At 47.0% G+C, this 19304-nt stretch overlaps 1 protein-coding gene across 1 annotated transcript in view; it reads left to right on the forward strand.

The window, feature by feature from the left end:
- Window positions 1-636: 636 nt before the first annotated feature.
- LOC119375896 (uncharacterized) overlaps window positions 637-19304 on the forward strand; it is a 28552-nt gene continuing 9884 nt past the window's right edge. The window contains exons 1-2 of the mRNA XM_037645927.2: window positions 637-753; window positions 17807-17964. Coding sequence (XP_037501855.1) covers window positions 637-753; window positions 17807-17964 — 275 coding nt within the window. The remainder of the gene's footprint in view (window positions 754-17806; window positions 17965-19304) is intronic.

The raw sequence follows: 19304 nt of genomic DNA on the forward strand, positions 1-19304 counted from the left end.
TTTTGCTGTCTTTTCCTGTCTTTTCAACCAAATGAAATTATTAAGTATATTTCCGCTTCACTGCACGCCAGCCTGCACGCAAGCCGGGTTTCAGCCAGCTGCACTCGGCTGAAGGTAAGATAACGGACATTTTATGATGCGAGCTGCGAAAGCAAGCAGTGCTCTTTGCGCGCATACAAAAAAAAATAATGATAAGCGTTTCCTCCACGTGCACATCGGCAAGTAAATATAGCAACATAGAGCCTGCAGTTAAATCCACGCATTTTTTTTTGGGGGGGGGGGGGGTATGGGGGGGGGGGGCATCGGTGCTACTTTCCATCGGTGCATTGGAGCTCTTGCAACGATGTATGCGGGTGCATGGAGCATAACTCCTGTGCCACGTCAAGCCGCATTATTACTGTTTTTCTCTAAAAGTTCGTCCCCTTGTTACGACATGGTTGCGGCAGTTGTAAGGGGAACAGCCAAAAAACCACGCAGCAAGTAATTTAGCTGCTAAAAGCGAGGGCACGAGACGGCGACCATTCATTTCATCCTTTCGGCCTCCCACATATCACTCTGAGCGGGCACTTTGTTTATTCGGCTCCCTTACACCTACACCCCGGTTCTTCACCACAAGTTAAAGCTGATCAGGTAGAAATGGCTCCTTCGGCTGCTATCATGATCCTTTCCTTTGCAGCAACTATTTTCCAGACGCACTGTCAAGGTTTACCTGAGAGACAGCCGGATTTGGGCGTTTATCAAGACGAATCAAAGGTAAATAACCTCCCTTGAAAGCTCCAATAGTGAACTGAGTGCTTTCCTTCGACAGTCACTGTTCGCAGGCTTCACTGAAGCAGCCCTGCGAAAACCTAACTATTCAGCGTGATGCTCTCATTTCGGGCAGTAAGACTTCGCTGAAGCTACTGCATCCCGCATTCCTCCTTGACAAGTGCATCTAGCGTGCATTTGTGCTAATAACAAATCACAGTAACATATAACTGCAGTGGGTTACTTTACGTATCGTCACAGCATGAAACGACGCCGCTAATAGGCTTGCGCGAAGCCTTGTACTTCAAGCAAACGAAAAACGTCCCTCATGTTGCAAAAAGAGACGTGGAACATGTAACCTTAGCCCACTACGAGTCAGTGCGGTCTCTACCGGGTTCGCGGTTCTTGCCCACGGTTCTTCACCAGAATTTCTCCGAAAACTTCGCGTCTATCAATAACGAATCAGATTGATCTTGACACGGAGGGCCAAGTTTGTTCACTGATACTAGATACATGCACAGTCGAAGCGTTTTCTTTCTTTCTTGTCTGGTGGCAGACATGTCACCGCCCCGTTATAAAGGGGACGCTCATAGCATCCATCCATCCATGTAAATTTACTGTATATGGTACCTTTCGGCAGCAGAGTTCCGCGTAGGTCTGGCAAGCAACCAAAGCTATGCAGTATTGTCGAACTCCGTTTTTGCGGGCTACATATCTACCGAGTCGCCGATTGACATGTCTGGCGTTTCGAAGACCGGCGATAAACATTGGCTGTCGATGACTAGTGTTAATTCAGTTCGCTGCAGCGGCGGCGTCGAGAAATACCCGAAGTAGGAGGATTCGTCTTCTGGCCTTCGCGTTGGTCGTGCTTTCTTGGACTAGCGGCGGTTGTTCTGCCGCCCAATACGCAACAGCCGCCCCTTCGCTCCCGCGCTCGCGATTCGTTTTTCGTGGTCGCGTGGTTATTCGCCCCATAAATAGTCCTCCTCACTCGCCTGCCTTGTTCCTCTCAGCAGCCGACGCAGGGCGCTTTGGAAGGTGATTGTTTTTATAGCTTTAAAACAGAGCACGCGAACTTCACGGTATCCGACGCTTGATCGTTAGCAAACACATCAAAACATCATAGACTGCTTGAGTGGTGCGCTTTCAGATGCAGCAACCGGCGAGAATCTGGCAAAACGCGCTTTGCTGTACCGAGCGGGAAAAAAGACGCCAAGTGACGGGCCGCACAGAATACGGCGGGATAAATTTGTTCCCGCGAATGATACCCTCCTTTCTGAGGTAAACGTTGCGCTGAGTACTCGCAAATGTTGTTTCGGTGAATGTTTAGGTCTCCCCTATACTAGTGCGACGTGGTTCGCGCGGTTTTGCGGGGTATAATGCATGCACAGTAATGTTACCAGAGAGCTGTTATTGAGTTCGGCGTAAAATTGACACCTTTGGCTCACAGATAACGATCAGCGCGCCATGGAAACTGACTGTTACAACATTTCCACTGCAATCACTTTCCACTGGGTTCACTTTTGATCGTTGGTTTTCATGGCGTGCATGCTATTGTTGCTGTTTTCCATGCTTTTGCGGCGAGACAAGCACCAAGCTGCGAATTTCTGTGAATGTTCCTCGCGTGTTCTTTTTTTCTATATAAGGAGATATGTGTGGCGTACCTGTTCTTAAAAGGCCCCTAAAGAGCCTCTGAAAATACAAAGAACGAGCTTGGTATTCTCTCCTGGCGTTTCTCCTCTTTTCGGCGCACTTCGTGACGCCAGCAGGGTGATTCACGCGACGTCATTAATGTACAAACTCTGAATTTGCCATTATACGAGAGATATCAGTTGTGACTTGTCTCTTACCCTGATTTTCCATGCAGTCGCCCGCCTGTTCTTTCTTGTCTCGCATGGCTATCGTGCGCAGTCAGTCAACTGATTTCACTTCGTTTTGTCCGTTTTCGACTGCTCAGGCGGAGATAACGGTGTGTAGCCAACCAACGCGTAGTTCTGATAAGCTCAACGCTGAGCGATAACACTGTACACGTGCTTTATGAAGAAATAAGCGGCGAGGAGGAGATATCACCTGTAAGAAGGGTAGTAAACGCGAGAAAGAAACCGCTCTCTCGTCTTTGAACTCGGAGTGGTTTAGAGGCCCTTTAAATCTCATTGAAGCCATAGTGCCGATAAGACAGGGACCACAGAAAGAGGACGGGACGTGCGCTACTCACAACTGAATCCTTATTTCGGAAGACATGTAGTACTTATACAGCAATGAAAAAAACCGCAACCATCACCACAAGACCGTATCACACGCGCAAGCCTGCATCATCCAGATAGGCGATTTCTTTTGCACTAAGAACAATCGAGGGTGCACTAACACAATTGGTATCTTCTTTAGCGATCAACCAGGCTTCGACAATCTCCCGCGTATCCTTATCAAAGTTCCTATATAGAAGTGTGGCGGCTTGGGCTATTGTTTTGTCCTATACAGAACTACACACTCATTGAACAAGGGTCGGCAGCCGCAGTCATAACAATGCACTGATACATGCCCGTCGCGGTAACAGTTAGCCTTCTGTTTGTGCTCTCTGAGCCTATCATTCATAGCGTCTGCTCGTCTGCCCGATATATACCTTGCCGTACGAAAATGGGAATCTATAAGCAACACTTTGAGCACAGGCCACGAAAGGGCACTGGTGCTTCTTCTCGCATCCTCGGCGTTTCTTCTGGAAGGGGTCGGTAGCCTTACAAAAGCTCATTAGTTTTTGTTGAGCTGGAAACACCTCATATACTTCCGCTTTGCTGGCTACATTCTTAAGGTTGTGGGATAACCCACGCATGTGTGGCACGGATACTGACTTTCGCCTGTCTTGATTGTGCCTACTCGAGCTTGCCGGTTCTGTCAACTTTCGCAGTGCGCAAGAGTTGCGCAATGCGCCTTGGAAAGAGCAACGAGCAACTGTTGCTATACGCCGCTGTACCTTCACGTGATTACTGAGAGAGTGTGAGGGGGAGGGGCCAGAGCTGGCACCGTGCCAGGGCACGGACGGAAACCGACGGTCGGACACCGCGAGTATGAGACAATAAAGGCTTTCGCCTTAATAGTGGTTAGAATCATCCTTGATTACATCATGCGCGTCTCTAGTGTGTGTTTATTAACAGACAGATTACAGGAGCTTGACAATAAATGCCGACACCGGATCGCGTAAGTGCCGCGCCATTCGCATTTGTCTCATCGTGTAAGTACGCGTGCGTGCATGCACAATGCAAGTGAAAACTGCACCTATTTCATGAAAAATTAGTTGGAGAACAATGGTATGCTTCGTTCGGGGCTTCAAGAACGCACGCAATTTGTAAAACATGCGTTATTCCACCTGAGGTCAACACCGCGCCAACGCTGCTTCAACCGCACTGGACCAAGTATGGCGGCGGGCCGTACGGTCGCGGTACTTTTCCCGTTCACTGACCTTAGCACGGGGCAGACTACAGTGCAGGCCACCTGCGACAGAGTGCTTGTCAGCTTCGCTGGCAGTACACATGGTTTTACGAGTTTCTCGTGTTAGCTAGCCTTGACAAGAATGGCGCCTACAAAACACAAGAAAACTCAGGGACCGTGTTTTGCGCCAGGGTGCGATTCGGGGTACAGAAAATACGCGCAAAAGACATTACTTTTCCTTGCGCCGGCAGGCAGGCAGATTCCCATATTGGGAGCGGGCCCTACCAAGGTCTGACAGAGAGCTCTACAGGAGAGTTCAGCCGTCGGCGAAGAAAAATTTCACGCAAGGTAAATGCGTTGAGCCCGTTCAAGTGCTGCAAAATATTTGCGTGCGTGTGTGAGAAGCAAGGGCAAGTGGATTCACTAAACGCTTTGTGGCGCTCTTGAAGAATCGGCATTTGCTTTTAGGTAAATACATTCATCTGGACGTTTTATTTTCTTGCTCGGTGTTATTTTATTTATTTTGTTTTCATCGACTATATAGAGCTATGTACCGATGCTCCCCTTGTGTGTTATATTACTGGCTACGTAGCCGCAGAGCGCATTCTGCGTTCGGGCTGCAGACATTGCAAACAAGCCTGCATCGTGCCCATAGAAAGCACTGCGGGACAGCTGCGAAATCAGATAACTAGAAAATGGGGCCTTGTAGAGCTGTCGTACTTCTTGACACATATCACGTAAAGTAGGCTGACACATGTGTTCCGCACAGTGCGCTTGCATTAAGGTGGGGTGAAGCTTCCTTTCGTAAAAAATCCAATTTTGGGATTTTGCGATCACGTGATAGAGAATATCTTTATCTTTTAGAAAATATATCACACTTGGGCACTTGTGCTTTCAAAAATAAATTTTCGTCCTTTGTCTTTGACACGTTGACATTGAAATGCACGTGTACCCCTACATAATTTCTGCGTTTTCTTAAAATAACATTTTTGAAGTTGTTGTATCTTTTTCTCGGAAACTATCGGGTGTAAGCAAACAAAAAACTGTAGATGTGTTATTTAGCGGCATTCAGACAGCTGGAACTAGAATTAGAAGCCTAGGCGCATTTTCCTTTTTTAGCATAAAAAACCATTTATAAATGGTAATTTCCACACATTGACAAAAGTAAAAAAACATAACAAATATAGTTTTTGTTGTGCGCTCACAATTTTAGATCCACTTCTGGAAAGTGGTAGTAGCTACCTTTGTGCAAAATTGCAATGCTCTACAAATAGCAGATCTTTACAAAAATGTATATGTAAATAAACTAAAAAAAACAAAACAAAAATAAAACATACTAAACGCAATTTGAAGCTAATTTTGAGCTCCAATGGGAAGCTGAGTCTACATTTAAATACCTTGCAAATTTTACAGCCATAGCTTTTATTACCACTTCTGTACGTCCAAACTTTGAGACTCACTATTAAACTCTCAACCCCACCTTGAAAGATTGTAGGCAGTTTGCTGCAGCCCTGTAGGCAGGATTTTGCTGAAGTTGACTGCGTCGAGCATGTAAAGAATTGAGAAAATAAGTGGTTAAATTATTTTGCATTACTAGGGTTAGTTTTCTTTTGAAGGGGCTCAACCAGGCGGAAAGCGAACATAAATAAAGAAATGGGACCCATGCATGGACTCAAAGAGCACCCACGAGTGTGTTGTTCAGGAATTGCTGCTAATACAATTGTCTGAAGCGACGAAAGTGCCTCACTTTCTTTACAACTTTGAGCATACTGGCTCTGTGACGCCGCGACCACAAGTGTAATGCACATCCAGCATTGAATAAAAGGCAAGGCACAAATAGGCAAGGGAACTCGCACTATCATGGTACATTTAGTAGTAGGAGTGGTCCCGATGTATCATTTGTTAGCGCGTGATAATGTTGTAAGAAACTGGCGAGAACGAGGTTTCTTTTTGCTGCCTATATACATAGATAAATATTATGAAGATGTAGATGATTTTGCCTTAACAGACATCTAAACAGTGGTGCATTCAAAATAACACTTCATCGACAAATGGTTGCATAGCAAGGGTTGAATTATGCATGGCTTATTTGGGCAATTAACAGGCGAAAGGTTCGCACTAATGGCGTGATCGTTCATTGACAAGAGGCTATTGGTAATTTATAGAATTGTTGTTAAATGTACACGTCGATAAAGCTCTTTCACCGAGTAAACGTCGCCTACACTAATTACTTTAAGAGCAATATCAAGCTGTCGGACTCACCACTGTGCGTTCAATGTAACGTCTCAGAAGACCTGCAACACGTTCTATGTGAATGCAGGCGATACGTATCAGAAAGACGATCTCTGAAGGCGGCCTTGCACCTTCAACGGGACTCGTGTTCAGAACTGCGCCACATTCTGGGCCCATGGCAAAGCAGCACCTGTGCTTTACGCGCCACGAAAGCGCTGCTGACTTTCTTGCCGGCCACAAGCCTGACCGAAACTTTGTAAACAGTGTAGTCTATGTATGTGTGTGTCGTTATCAGTGTATATATCATAATCATCACCCAGCACCTGGAGTAGCATGTCAGGCGAATAGCCCGGCAAACACCTCCAGCTTTTCATTAAAACATTTCTCTCTCTCTCTCTTTACCGACGAAAATCTAGCAACGACCGACGCAAGTGTATTGCCACAAAGAAAGTTGGTGGCGCCTCCGACTGCAACGCCACCGCGGCGGGATCGCGAATGGGAGCCAGTTTGGAGCCGTCTTCTTTTTTTTAAGTGCGACATAGACTTGCCCTTAAGGCGTAATATTTTGTGTGTATTAGGTGTGGACCGAAGCACACCTTGCTTCAGTGGACCGTAAGCCCGTTGTTGTGTATTAAGTGAAGGAGTGTCTTGGGCAGTCTGGTATCATGTATCTAGCTATGATAGCTGGTCGTGTCACTGTAGCGAACGCCGGCTTACAGGAGGTGATGGGAGCGTCCCGACTGTAACCTTTGGCATTTCTATATAGGATGGCATATATCTGCTTGCATCACTGGAACAGAACGTTACGGACACGTAGCATCTAGAGGTAAATGCGACTAGTTCCACGTTCAGATGACAGACTGTGTAATTGCCACCCCAGCCCGGAGCCTCCTAAGCACGACTTCCTCCGCCCTAGTAAGGCGAAGGGGGAGGGAGCAGACGCGCGGCAGAAGAGCGCGTGTATCCTTCCGGAGAACTTTTTTATGGGCTCGGAGGGAGTTGAGGGGTTGAGGTGGAAGGAGAATGGATGGAAGACCTGTATAAGGAGGATAGGGGTGCTATGCAGAATGGCCCGAGCTTCTTGGGCACACGAGTTTGCTCCGAGCTCGCATTACGGCGGTCATGACAGGAAGACAGTGCGGAGCACGCGATAGCAGCGTTGATAAAAACGGCTACAAGAACGAGCATGGCGTCACATACGCATGTGCGGCATTTGCGGTGGTTTTCAAAGGAACGCCGCGTGCGAACGCGTGAGCGCCGCCACTCAGTCAACATTTTGACAGTATAGCGACGTCAGCGTGATTGTCGCGCTATCTTTTTGCCAACTGTTCATCGCGCCTCCCATGGGCGTGTTCGTGGGCGTTTGTCCTCTTTCGGGGAATTCTTTAGTTCCACCTGCAGCATGGAAATTTCCACTCTCGAAGGTAACAAGGCGCTCAATCAGCACTCTGGTGCAGCTCGTTTCGCTTCTCTGGAATATTGCAGACAAATAAATGGACAGGTTACTGCTATACTTACATTACATGTCTGAAGATATTTCTGTAGTAACGAATCGGCAGAAACAATGTCTCCACAAACAAGTAAATAATATTATTTCTCGCCGCAAATCCCACCAGGGGCGCTTGCTTCGTGACTGAGTGGTACATCGTGAGCGCGGTGAAGTTGAATGCGAGACATCGTAGCCACGTGATGATATGACCTTTAGTTCTTCGCGCGTGTGTGCATACTCTGTGCGATTAAGCTGATAGATTAATCGTGCCGCTCGCTGGCGTTGCGCCGTGAGCGCTGCTCCTCCCCAAGAGCAAACGCGATGGGCGGACCCGATCTTCGCCGCGGGCGTCTGTAAATCAAACTGACTGACGTGCGAACTCGGGCACATTCTCGTTGATTCTGAAAAGGCCCCAGTTCAACTCGGGACTGTCATAGTGCCGTTATGCCTCTCAAGTGTTTCATGCAGTGGACGGTACTCAGCAGCTTCTTCGCATATAAAATAATTTGGTCAGCTTGCACTACTTGTGCAAGGCTGGCGCCATCGGAAGAGCTTGTGGTCACCTAGCTTCTTCGAGCTTATTACGTGGCTCGTCTACTTAGTATGCTTGGTCTGCTTCGGAGTAATGAGTTCGGTCTCAATATTCATGCTATTGATTAGCTAGGCTTTAATTAACATGATGTTAATTGATGTTTTAGTTAACACCGCATTAATAATCAGATTTCATTATCAAGGCCCTCATTAGCACGAGTGTACCTAATATAATGCTAATTAGGGTAATCATAAGTACCGTGTACATGGAAAGATTTTAATTAGCTTGGTTTGAATTAGCGCGCTCCTAATATGCGTTGTGCTAATTAGCATGGCACTGTTTAGCTCGGTCTTAACTAATATGATGCTGAACAGTCCTGTCTTAATTGTTGATGTTTTAATTACCACGACATTAATAACTCAGGCTTAATTCGCAAGGTCCTGAATAGTACAGATGTAATTAGCATAATCCTATTTAGCACTACGGTAATTAACACAAGCTCGGTATTATCTTTGTTTTAATTTCCCGTTCCTAATTAGTGTCGTATTAATTAGTTTGTTCTTAGCTTTACACGGTTCATTAGCATGATCTTAGTAAGACGTGGCTTATTTAGCTCGGCCTTAGCATGATTTGGCTTATTCAGCTGCGTCATAGCATGTCCTGACTTAGCTAGGTATACCGCCCAGCCAATTAGCTAATTAGCCGGGCGCACGTGCTCTGAGAGCAGACGATGAAGAAGAGAACGACGAGGGCGCGCGCCGGCCGAGCAACGCGCTAGAATGTACTGGCTGACCATGGTGATTATACACGTGGCCTTGGCGATTAGCTCTAGCCGCGGTGTCGTAAGGCGCTCGGTCGGAACTAATCTCAGAGGCAAAGGTGCTGATTATTCTAAAGGATACTTAGTGCAGACATTAAACGCTTGAAAATGAATTCAAACGGCCCGCGCACTTTCTGCCACTTTTCTTGCATGGGTGCACTTCTGCACTCAGTGGAACGACAAACAAATGAAAGAAGGTGCCTCTAGTTTGACGACACCACCCAACCTTCGCGACCGCCCTTGACGTGGCGCCGCGTTCCATCGTAACCAATGAAACGGATCGCGCGCTGAGGGATGGATTTCACCTTCTCGTACTGTTAGCTCGTTCAAAAGGGGGTGTCGCCAGAGCTCGGAAAGATCCCGAGTTTCGCCAAACTTGGGCCATCCTGCATAGCACCCCAGGCCTGCTGGTCAGCAACAGTAGTGTGAGGGTTCGCAGTATGGCCTTGGATTCAGTGTAGCCTGACGCAAGTAGCTGCATTACGATTCATGGCGTGTATCGCCTCGCAGATTTCTATCGCCTTGGAAACATTCTTGAATTCCTGAATTGCCACTAAAGAATCAGTGAAGATGTCCAGTCGTTTGATTCCAGGCAGCTTAGAAATGGCGTCTCGCACAGCGTCATGGATAGCTTGAAGTTCTATTTCTAGCGAACTGGCTTCCCTAGATAATTAACGCCGGTGACCACTTATGAAATTGTGCCTAGTACTCAGAAATGATGTTCTGCCGCCGTCTTGTAGGGTAGCAGCATCTGCGTAGACTTTGCGTGTATCAGCGCATGATGCTTCTATGCTAGTGCGTTCTTCAGTAATAGATGTCACACCTCCAAATTCTAGCCATCTTAGGTGAGCTATATTTCATGATCATCATCATCAGCCCCATAATCAACTTGCACGCTGGCCTTGAAAATGCGTGCGGTACAAAAACTCGGGTGAGCTCTTCAGCTCCCACGATGATGATGATGGTTTCTCCATCGAGTAGCCTTAAGCGAATGCATAAGTGACCCTCTGAGATTTTATTTGGTCACTTTAGCGGAAATGTTTAAATTGAGACCTTGAAGCCGCGAGTGAAAACCTAATATCTGAACTGTCTAGACGTACAAGAATAATTTTCGGGGTTTTGCGTGCCAAAACCAAGATATGATTTGAGACACGTCGTAGTATAGAAGGCTACGGGAACCTTTCGGTCAGCAGCCGTGCGCAGTAACCACTGTTCCACCGTGGCGGACTGTACAGATATTCGCTGCGAATTGTAATAAAGGTTGCATTACCTTTGTACCTAGTAGTACTAATGTGTCATTTAATGTGTCCCCAGCGTTCTTTAGAGAAACTAAATTAAAGCGTGAGCACTTTCCACTGCACATTTTAAGATGAATGTTCCCGAATGTTTTTGACGCTTGCGACGCGCTGTCTGAACAGGTAGAAAGACGAAAAAAAAAACACGTGTTACACAACAGGAGTGCGAACGTGATTTTTTTGTGCGTCTTCCTTCGTGTTCAGATAGCGCGTCACACGTATCAACTGTGCACAACCAACTAGCCCCTACTCTGGCCCTTAGTGTTTTAAAAAGTGACTTCTCAAACATCTGCTTTAATTTCGTCGTACCGTTAGGTATATCGCGATTAAATAAGTTACACTGAATTGATTAATCTTATTGGCAACCGAGAAATTGCCATCTATGTACATGCTAAACCTGCATTTTGAAGTAATAATCTGCGTCGGGTAAGGTCGAGTCACGTCGATATTTGACACGCATGTTTAAACCATGAACGAGCATACATTTTTCGCGTAGGTTTCGGAGTCTGAAACACTCATTCGCCTAATGCCGAGCATTCACCTCATATGCCCCTGAGAAAGAGGAGCGCACGCGAATGCGCCCCGCGAAGCACTTCGCCCATATCGTTCCTCCTTCCGTCTACCTGTTTAGTTGCATTTTCAATAAGCTCTTCACAACGCACTACAACCATCACAGCTTTGGTAGCACTCAATCTCGGCTTCAATATCGCTGATATCGTGGTTATTGTTCAGCAAAATAAAAAGTTAGGGGTTCCTTTTTCTTACTAACGAGACTTCCGTAATGAAACTACCAGCCACCGACGCAAGGCGGCGCTGATTAGCACGATGATATGAATTATTACAGAGGAAGAATGCGTCTTTAAAAATTGGCCGCGTATCTGCGTGCTTCGCTGCAAATGTCGTCTAAAGACGATAGAAGAGGCGCTGCGTGAGATATGGACGCCATCTGGCAATACGTCGGGAAACATGAGTGCTGTGTTGCGGGCTGCTAGTCCCGGCGCAGCAGCAGGCGAAGACCGGCGGTGACCAACGCGACCGGCGGGGACGCCAGCCAGCCCGAACACGCGGTTTGGCGCGATGCGCTGAAGCAGAAGAAACGTCCGCACTCAACGAGTACTCTCCACACACTCTTTTATTTACACGTCGCCTGCGTAAAACAGGAATGCCAGAGCGGCGCCCCATGGCATTCGTACAGTGGAATACAGAACCGAAACCGAAACACAACAACGAGCTCGTGCAACGGTTACGGAGGAAGGCAAGTTTCAGCGCAGTCGCATTTTCAGCGCAGCTTAAGAAACTAGGGTCGTTAGAATTACGTAGGTATGCATTTTCTAATAAAGGAACACACCACCTAATATTAGCTAGTGATGTTGCGCCTCAGATATGCGTGACATTTACTTTTTGATCGACAACGTTCACAAGTATGAACAGCCGTACCAGTTCAAGATGGCTGGCCCTTGGGCAAGTGGTTCAACTTTGGCCGAGTGGCTGAATCGAGTGACGTGCCGACAAACAGAAAGGCAGACCAAAATTTCTCCGTTTAAGTATCCCAAGAAAGACTATCGTCTTTAAAATTGCAAAGGCTGCGACGCATCGCATTTACGGCACCAAGTTGATGCCGCTTTTTTTTTATCCAGCACACGACCCACTACAATGTCACTCTTTCGCTGATTGCAGACCATCACAGACAGTTACTGGTGTATCGCGCATGTCGCTCATTTTATGCACTAATTAAGTGCAAAATCCTTGCAAAGAGCTTGATATTTGTCCGCATTACTCTCAGGGTTCTTCATTTTTTTTCCTCATTTACTGATAAACGCTATTTTACAGCCACACATTTATATTTATTGCCGCAAGTATGCGGCGGTATAGCGGCTGCCCAAATTGAATAATATTATTTTTATGTCTCCGTAGTATGTAGCACTTCGTGGCAAAGTATGTGCTCAAAAGAATTTATGTGGTATAAATCGGCGAATGTCGCTACATTTATATACAGACACTTGCGCGTATTTTCAGCGTATTTCACATACTGTATGAAATTGTATTAAAGAAAATTTGACGGCGTCACATTTTACGTTTAGCTCTTTTGGTCTGTAAAAAGGTAACTGTACCCATGACTGTCGGTGGTGATGTCGCTGTGCAGTACAAAACACACTCATATCAATTCGAGTCTTGCAGTAAAAAAAGAATGTCTGGCGTCACCGTTCTTGTTCTCTCAAGAGAGCGTGGAAGTTCGCTCATAAAGTGATCGATCGCGAAACGACGAACACTGGAAGGGGCATTTACTTTGGTACTGCTACGTATTACATCAGTCTCTACAGCCGCTGGAAACGCGCCGCATGAACTGTACGCCTGATATTGTTGCAACTGCACACCAAATGCAAATGACAGTTACAAAGAGACACCTAACGGGCACTGATAAAGTAAGTTTTGATAGCACTGGAACTAATAATTCAAAGGCAGCTACACTGTTGCACAATCATCATCATCATTGTCAGCCTGACTGCGTCCACTGCGGGGCAAAGGCCTCTCCCATGTTCCGCCCATCAACCCGGTCCTGTGCTTTCTGCGGCCACGTTATACCTGCAAAGTTCTTAATCTCATCTACCCACCTAACTTTTTCTCTCTCCCTCGCTCTTCTGCCTTCTCTTGGAATCCAGTCAGTTTCTATTAATGCGCAGCGGTTATCTTGCCTATGCGCTATGAGCGCTACACGCCCTGCCCATGCCCATTTCTACTTCCTGATTTCGACTAAGGTGTCCTTAACCCCCATTTGTTCCCTGACCCATTCTGCTCTTTTCTTGTAAGTTAAAGGGCAGCTGCATCTTAGCGCTACTTACCTGCGGGGAAGAAACCTGGAGACTTACAAAGAAGGTTCAAAGTTATTTCATGTTATAACCTCATGTAAGGGATATCGTGTTCACAAGGATGTCCCTTTTTTTCTGCTACCACTCTGTATATTCTATGATGACATTTGTTGCACGCATTGTTCGTTCTAGTGGTTTAACTGTTATGTTGCAATGTCTTTGCTTCTCGCGTGAACTGATATTCTGCAAGACTAGATGCGTATATGCAAAGAGCGACCGTGTAATTTTACATCTTCCCGGTGCCGCAACTGGCGCCGGAAATGGTGGTGACTGAATGCTCATCGTTGTCTTCCATGACTCGCTAAGAGAAAGTGGCTTCCGAGAATAGCTTTATTTGTGCGAGGTCTCCGACGGTATTAGGATAAACGTTCTATTAAGATAAATGTTTTTATAAGTTGTAATTGATGAAGAACAAAAAAAACGCCAGGCCTGCGCGGAAAGCGCAGCACAGTCATAGCCAAAGCTGGAAGAGCGGCATTTCTAGAGCCCGTTATAAATTTTTTGTGGCTGAATCGGTGGAAAGGCCAGCGCCTCAACCGTAAACTCAGAAAGAAGGTTGCCGAGCTAAACAAGGCTATTGAGGAACACTGTCGTATCCTGTGTAGACAACAATGGGATGAGCTTTGTAATTCCGTTGATGGTCAGCTACATAACGGAAAGACATGGCAGATTCTCCGACACCTCCTTGACAGCACAAAGACCAAAACCCATCAGAGACAATGCCTCGCCAGGCTTCTCCATACAAGTGTGCGAGAACTAGGAGAGCAAGCAGTGGTCGATGTGCTAATTCATAAGTATCTTCCATTGGGCCCAGCTGTCACACACACGGATTACAGCGGTGAAGCAAACACACCACTGGACGAAGACTTCTCCAAGGAAGAAATCCGAGCAGCACTGCACGACCTCAACGGACGCTCGGCGCCTGGGCCGGATGGTGTTACTAATAAAGCGCTTCGGAACCTTGATGAGAACTCGCTAGTAAGGCTCACGGATTACATAAATGAACGTTGGAGGGCTGGAAACATACCAGTGCAGTGGAAGACGGCCAAGACAGTCCTAATCCCCAAGCCTGGCAAAACCCCCGGTCTCGACACTCTTAGACCTATCTCCCTAACCTCATGTGTAGGGAAGGTAATGGAGCACGCCGTCCTCAACCGCGTCAACAACTACCTCGAGTCTACGGAAGCATACCCGCACACCATCATAGGCTTCCGGGCACACCTGTCGACGCAGGATGCGATGCTCCAGCTCAAGCATCAGGTTCTCGATAACAGGTCTCGCAACACTAAGGCGATCTTGGGCCTAGACCTGGAGAGTGCTTTTGACAATGTCAGCCATTCCGCCATTCTGAGACAAATATCCGAGCTCGACCTTGGTGAGAGGATTTATAACTATGTTAGAGATTTCCTCACTGGAAGGAAAGCCATCCTTCTAGCGGGCGATATCGCAAGCGAAGAAAAGGAGCTCGGCAGCAGAGGAACCCCGCAGGGTTCGGTAATCTCTCCAATGCTCTTCAATTTGATCATGATTAGCCTTGCCAAAAGGCTTCAAACAGTGAGCAATGTCAATCACACAATATATGCGGATGACATCACGATCTGGTCCTTTAAGGGTAGCGACGGACAGATTGAGACGGCCCTGCAGGATGCCATTGAGGTAGTCGAGGAGTGCCTGGCTGGCACCGGTCTTCGATGTTCTCCCAAAAAGTCAGAACTCTTGCTGTACCGGCCTACCCTCAAGGGCAGGCCCCCCAAGAGTTTCGTTAAAACAAGAGAAAACGAAGAGATCCAATTACAGACCAAAGACGGGGGCACCATCCCTATTGTCAATCGCATCCGAGTCCTTGGAATGATTATCGAATCCAACGGGGTGAATGGTGAAACTATAAAAAGACTCACTCACAAGACCACTAACGCCGTCAGACTTCTCAACAGGATCACAAACAGAAGAGGTGGGCTGACGGAGGACAGCCTCATCAGGCTGATCCACTCCTTTGTCATTTGTCACATCGCATATGTAGCGTCTATGCACAATTGGTATAAAGGCGAAAAGAATAAGATTAACACTATCATCCACAGGGCATACAAAGTCGCCCTCGGCCTACCGGAATCCACCAGCACTGAGAGGTTACTCCAACTGGGGATCCATAACACTTTGGACGAGATAGCGGAAGCGCAAAGAATTTCACACCTCGAAAGGCTCACCATCACCAGCACGGGAAGGCATATATTACAAGAGTTGGGCATCACATATCACCGACAGCACGGTGACAAGGCGGACATACCTAAGGGGATAAGAGAGAAGATACAAGTCACCCCGGTGCCAAGAAACATCAACCCGATTTACAACCCAGGTCGCAGAAAAGCCAGAGCTACACTTCTATTGAAAGCATACTGTACCGATAAGAACGCGCGTTTCACTGACGCCGCGTGCTATCCGGACGGACGAGGGTTCGCGATCGTCGTGATCAACACAGAGAAAACAACAACGCACGCAGCTAGTGTCAAGACCCGACACCCGGAGGTAGCTGAAGAAATGGCCATTGCTCTGGCCATAACTGACGCTGACACTCAGACTGTACTCAGTGACTCGCGCACAGCTGTACGGAATTTCGCTAAGGGTAGGATTTCGATCGAAGCCCTTCGTATACTCGCGAATGCCGGCCATGTTTCTCAGGCTACCTTGATCTGGTTTCCCGCCCATATGGGCGAAGTCTGCCCGCACTTCCCCAACCTTAACGAGGCAGTGCACTCCGCCGCACGCGACGCAACAACCCGTGCGGGAGGAGCTGGCCTTGTCGAAGAGTTCGCGGACCGGGATCGACTTACGGGATACAACGAACTGACCAAGACCTTCTACTTGGCCCGGCGATGCTACCCTCCGCCTCGTGGCAATCTATGCAGAGCTCAAGCGGTTACCTGGAGACAGCTGCAAACGAACACTTACCCTAATCCACTGTTATATCACCGAATATACCCCGAGATCTATAACACCAGCATCTGTAAGGTCTGCCAGACAGACACAGCTACGCTTAAGCATATGCTCTGGGAATGCGAGGCTAAAGCCAAACGTATTAATCCCGATGCTCTCTCGGCGAGGTGGGAAGCCGCTCTGCGCAGCTCCAAGCTCGCCGACCAACTCTGGGCAGTCCAGCAGGCCCGTGAAGCGGCGGAGAGGCAAGGCCTTCACGTCCCGACATGGGAGACCTGAGCCCGGGCCGTTAATCTGCCGGACAAACAATAAAGTTCTTTCATCCATCCATACTAATACAAGTGCATTAGCAACGTACCCACTACGCCACAAATCATAATTTTTGGGAAGTTGGGAAGCACCGACCACGACATTATCCGTTATTCTGCGGAGAAGCGAGGTACAGTCTGTAAGGCATTATGTGCACTTTGTTGATGCGACGGTTCATGGGTATAAAGAATTATGGCTAAGCCCTTTGTAATGGGTTGGAAGCTTTAAACAACCCACTAGTTACGTAATTCATGTTGTGTGATGCCCGGTCGTTGTTTAACTGTCCCACCACGCTTTATAACATAAGTTAAATAGAGAAACGGAGAGCGAGAGAGAGAGAGAGTTAACTTTATTGAGAGCCTGAGGAAATGGATCATGAGAGCCTTATGGGCTTCCTTGGCAACCAATAGAAGTCCTCTTGCGAGCAACCCACTACGCTATAAATCATCATAACTTTTGTGAAATAGGGAAGCAGCCATTATGCAATTTTTCGTCATTCTGCGGAGAACCGTGGTACTCGCTAAACACCTGTAAGGCATTATGTGCACTTTATTGATGCTGTGGCTGATGACGATGAAGAATTATCGCAGAGGTCTTTGCAATGGGTTGGAAGCATTCAACAACCCACTCGTTGCGCAATTCGCATTGTGTGACGCCCGGTTACAGAATGCGCTTTTGTGTGACGCCTGGTTGTTATTTTACTTTTCGACCACACTACATTACATATGGTAATGTGGTTCCTTCCCGACATGAAGCCTGTATAGGGTCTTTTTGCAACGCAGTTTCAAGCACCGGCATGGCTCCGAGGTAGAGCACCGGGCTCCCACGCAGAGGGCCCAGGTTTGAACCTCGTTCTATATATCGTGCGATAGCGATTACGGACAACGGCGGTGGCGGCGGCGGACAACTACGGCGCCAAAACGGCCGTTGAAATGATCTCATAACAGCTTTCGCTCTAAAACGTATAGATAACTGTTTCTTGTATCATAGCTGCCGTTAAAACGTACACTTTCATTGCACGTCCAACTATAATAAAGAAAGCTGCTTCTTATGCAGCAAAAAATGTGTCAACATTGCACAAACTGTACAGACGAAGACAAGGATGTAGTTTAACGAAGTACAATCGCATTTTCTCTACATACGCTCTTATTTCTTCAACAGTGCTTCCCATTCCAAGGAACCTTGTACCAGATCTACAGAAACTTTGAAGAGGACAAGTATTTCGGGGGCAAAGCGAAATGCGTTCGTAGCAGTCAATCCGGCGACACTAAAGACAGCGCCATTCCAGTCTCGTTCGAGTTGGGAGAAGGCGAACAGATGTACGTGAGGCTTCTTCATCTCTATTTGTGCAGCTCGTTTGGTTCGGCACTGGAAAAGTGAATATCTTCGTCACAGTTCTGTAGTTTCTGCGTGTTAGACTATCCAGAAAGACTGCGAACGTTCAGTGAACTTCATCGTTAGTTAAAAAGTATATATGTTGGCAAGCCCATAGCCAGGAATTTTTTAAGGGGGGGGGGTGGTCCCTTGCTGAAAACCTTGACTATTTGAGAAAAATACCTATTTTTTTATTTCTTTTTGGTAAAAACACCTACTTCACCAAAATCTCGGGCGGGGGGGTGGGGTCTAGGGTTGCCCCTCCCCCCTGGTTACGGGCCTGCATATATGTTAGTCATTATTATCCTTAAATAAGTGTTCTTGAGTACGTTTTCGCGCTGTTGTGCGTCCACGAAGTGAAGATGTACTCGCGTATGCGACCTATCTACGACTTTGAAATATACAAGCTGATTTTAACACAGAAACTTTTTAAGCACCTAACAGCGAAATAAGTACGTTGTGCAACCTAGAAAGCTTTCATTTGGGACTGCAATGTATCCTACAGCACTCAAGTGAGCGCACATACCTGTCTGGCTGTAATGTCCACACTAATTGTTTTGGTGTTACGTCCTTTGTTGCGGCGTCAATTACCCTAAGCCACAGCACGTGCTCCAGTATATATGGCTGCGTTCTTTTTCCGTAATTTGTTGAAGTTGCAAGTTCCATGTTGCTCGAGCTTCGCATGCATGCTTTTAAATTCGGTTTAACTTTCGGGCATCAGATTCTGTAGACATACGTTCAATATATCCTCTTATAACAACTAACACAAACACAAGCTTTCACCCAGCGCCAAGTTCTGTCTTTTATCTCAATGTCTCTTGTCAGCAATGCCGCGACTCATTGCATCCAACGTGTGCATCCACCACAATGAATAATTACAGCAGCAGCGCCGGACATCTTGTTCGGATGGGTCAAGCAACGTTAGTGCGAATGGCGCGTCTCTTCTAGCAACAATTTTACGGCCAATTTGGCCTGGTCGGCACGCTGCGTGTGACAGCCAGCTGCGCCGATATGTCGGCACTACGAACAAGGATCCGTGAGAAAAGTCTGTTCAGCAAAATCGCAATGTAGACCTGTTTTGGATGAGTATCGCGTACCTAATATTAGCTTATTTACAAATTTGTGTCACAGGAAGCCAGTGAACGACAATTTGTTCGTATTAATTAAATTCGGCAACGAACCTTAGTGATATATCCTGCTTTGAAGCTCGTTACGGTACGTGCACTGCGCCACCCACTTAAACATTTTGCTTCAGAATTACTAGTTCGCCGGTAATATTGTCTGC

This window comes from Rhipicephalus sanguineus, unplaced genomic scaffold (assembly GCF_013339695.2).
Source record: "Rhipicephalus sanguineus isolate Rsan-2018 unplaced genomic scaffold, BIME_Rsan_1.4 Seq1005, whole genome shotgun sequence".
Classification (NCBI taxonomy): Eukaryota; Metazoa; Arthropoda; class Arachnida; order Ixodida; family Ixodidae; genus Rhipicephalus; species Rhipicephalus sanguineus.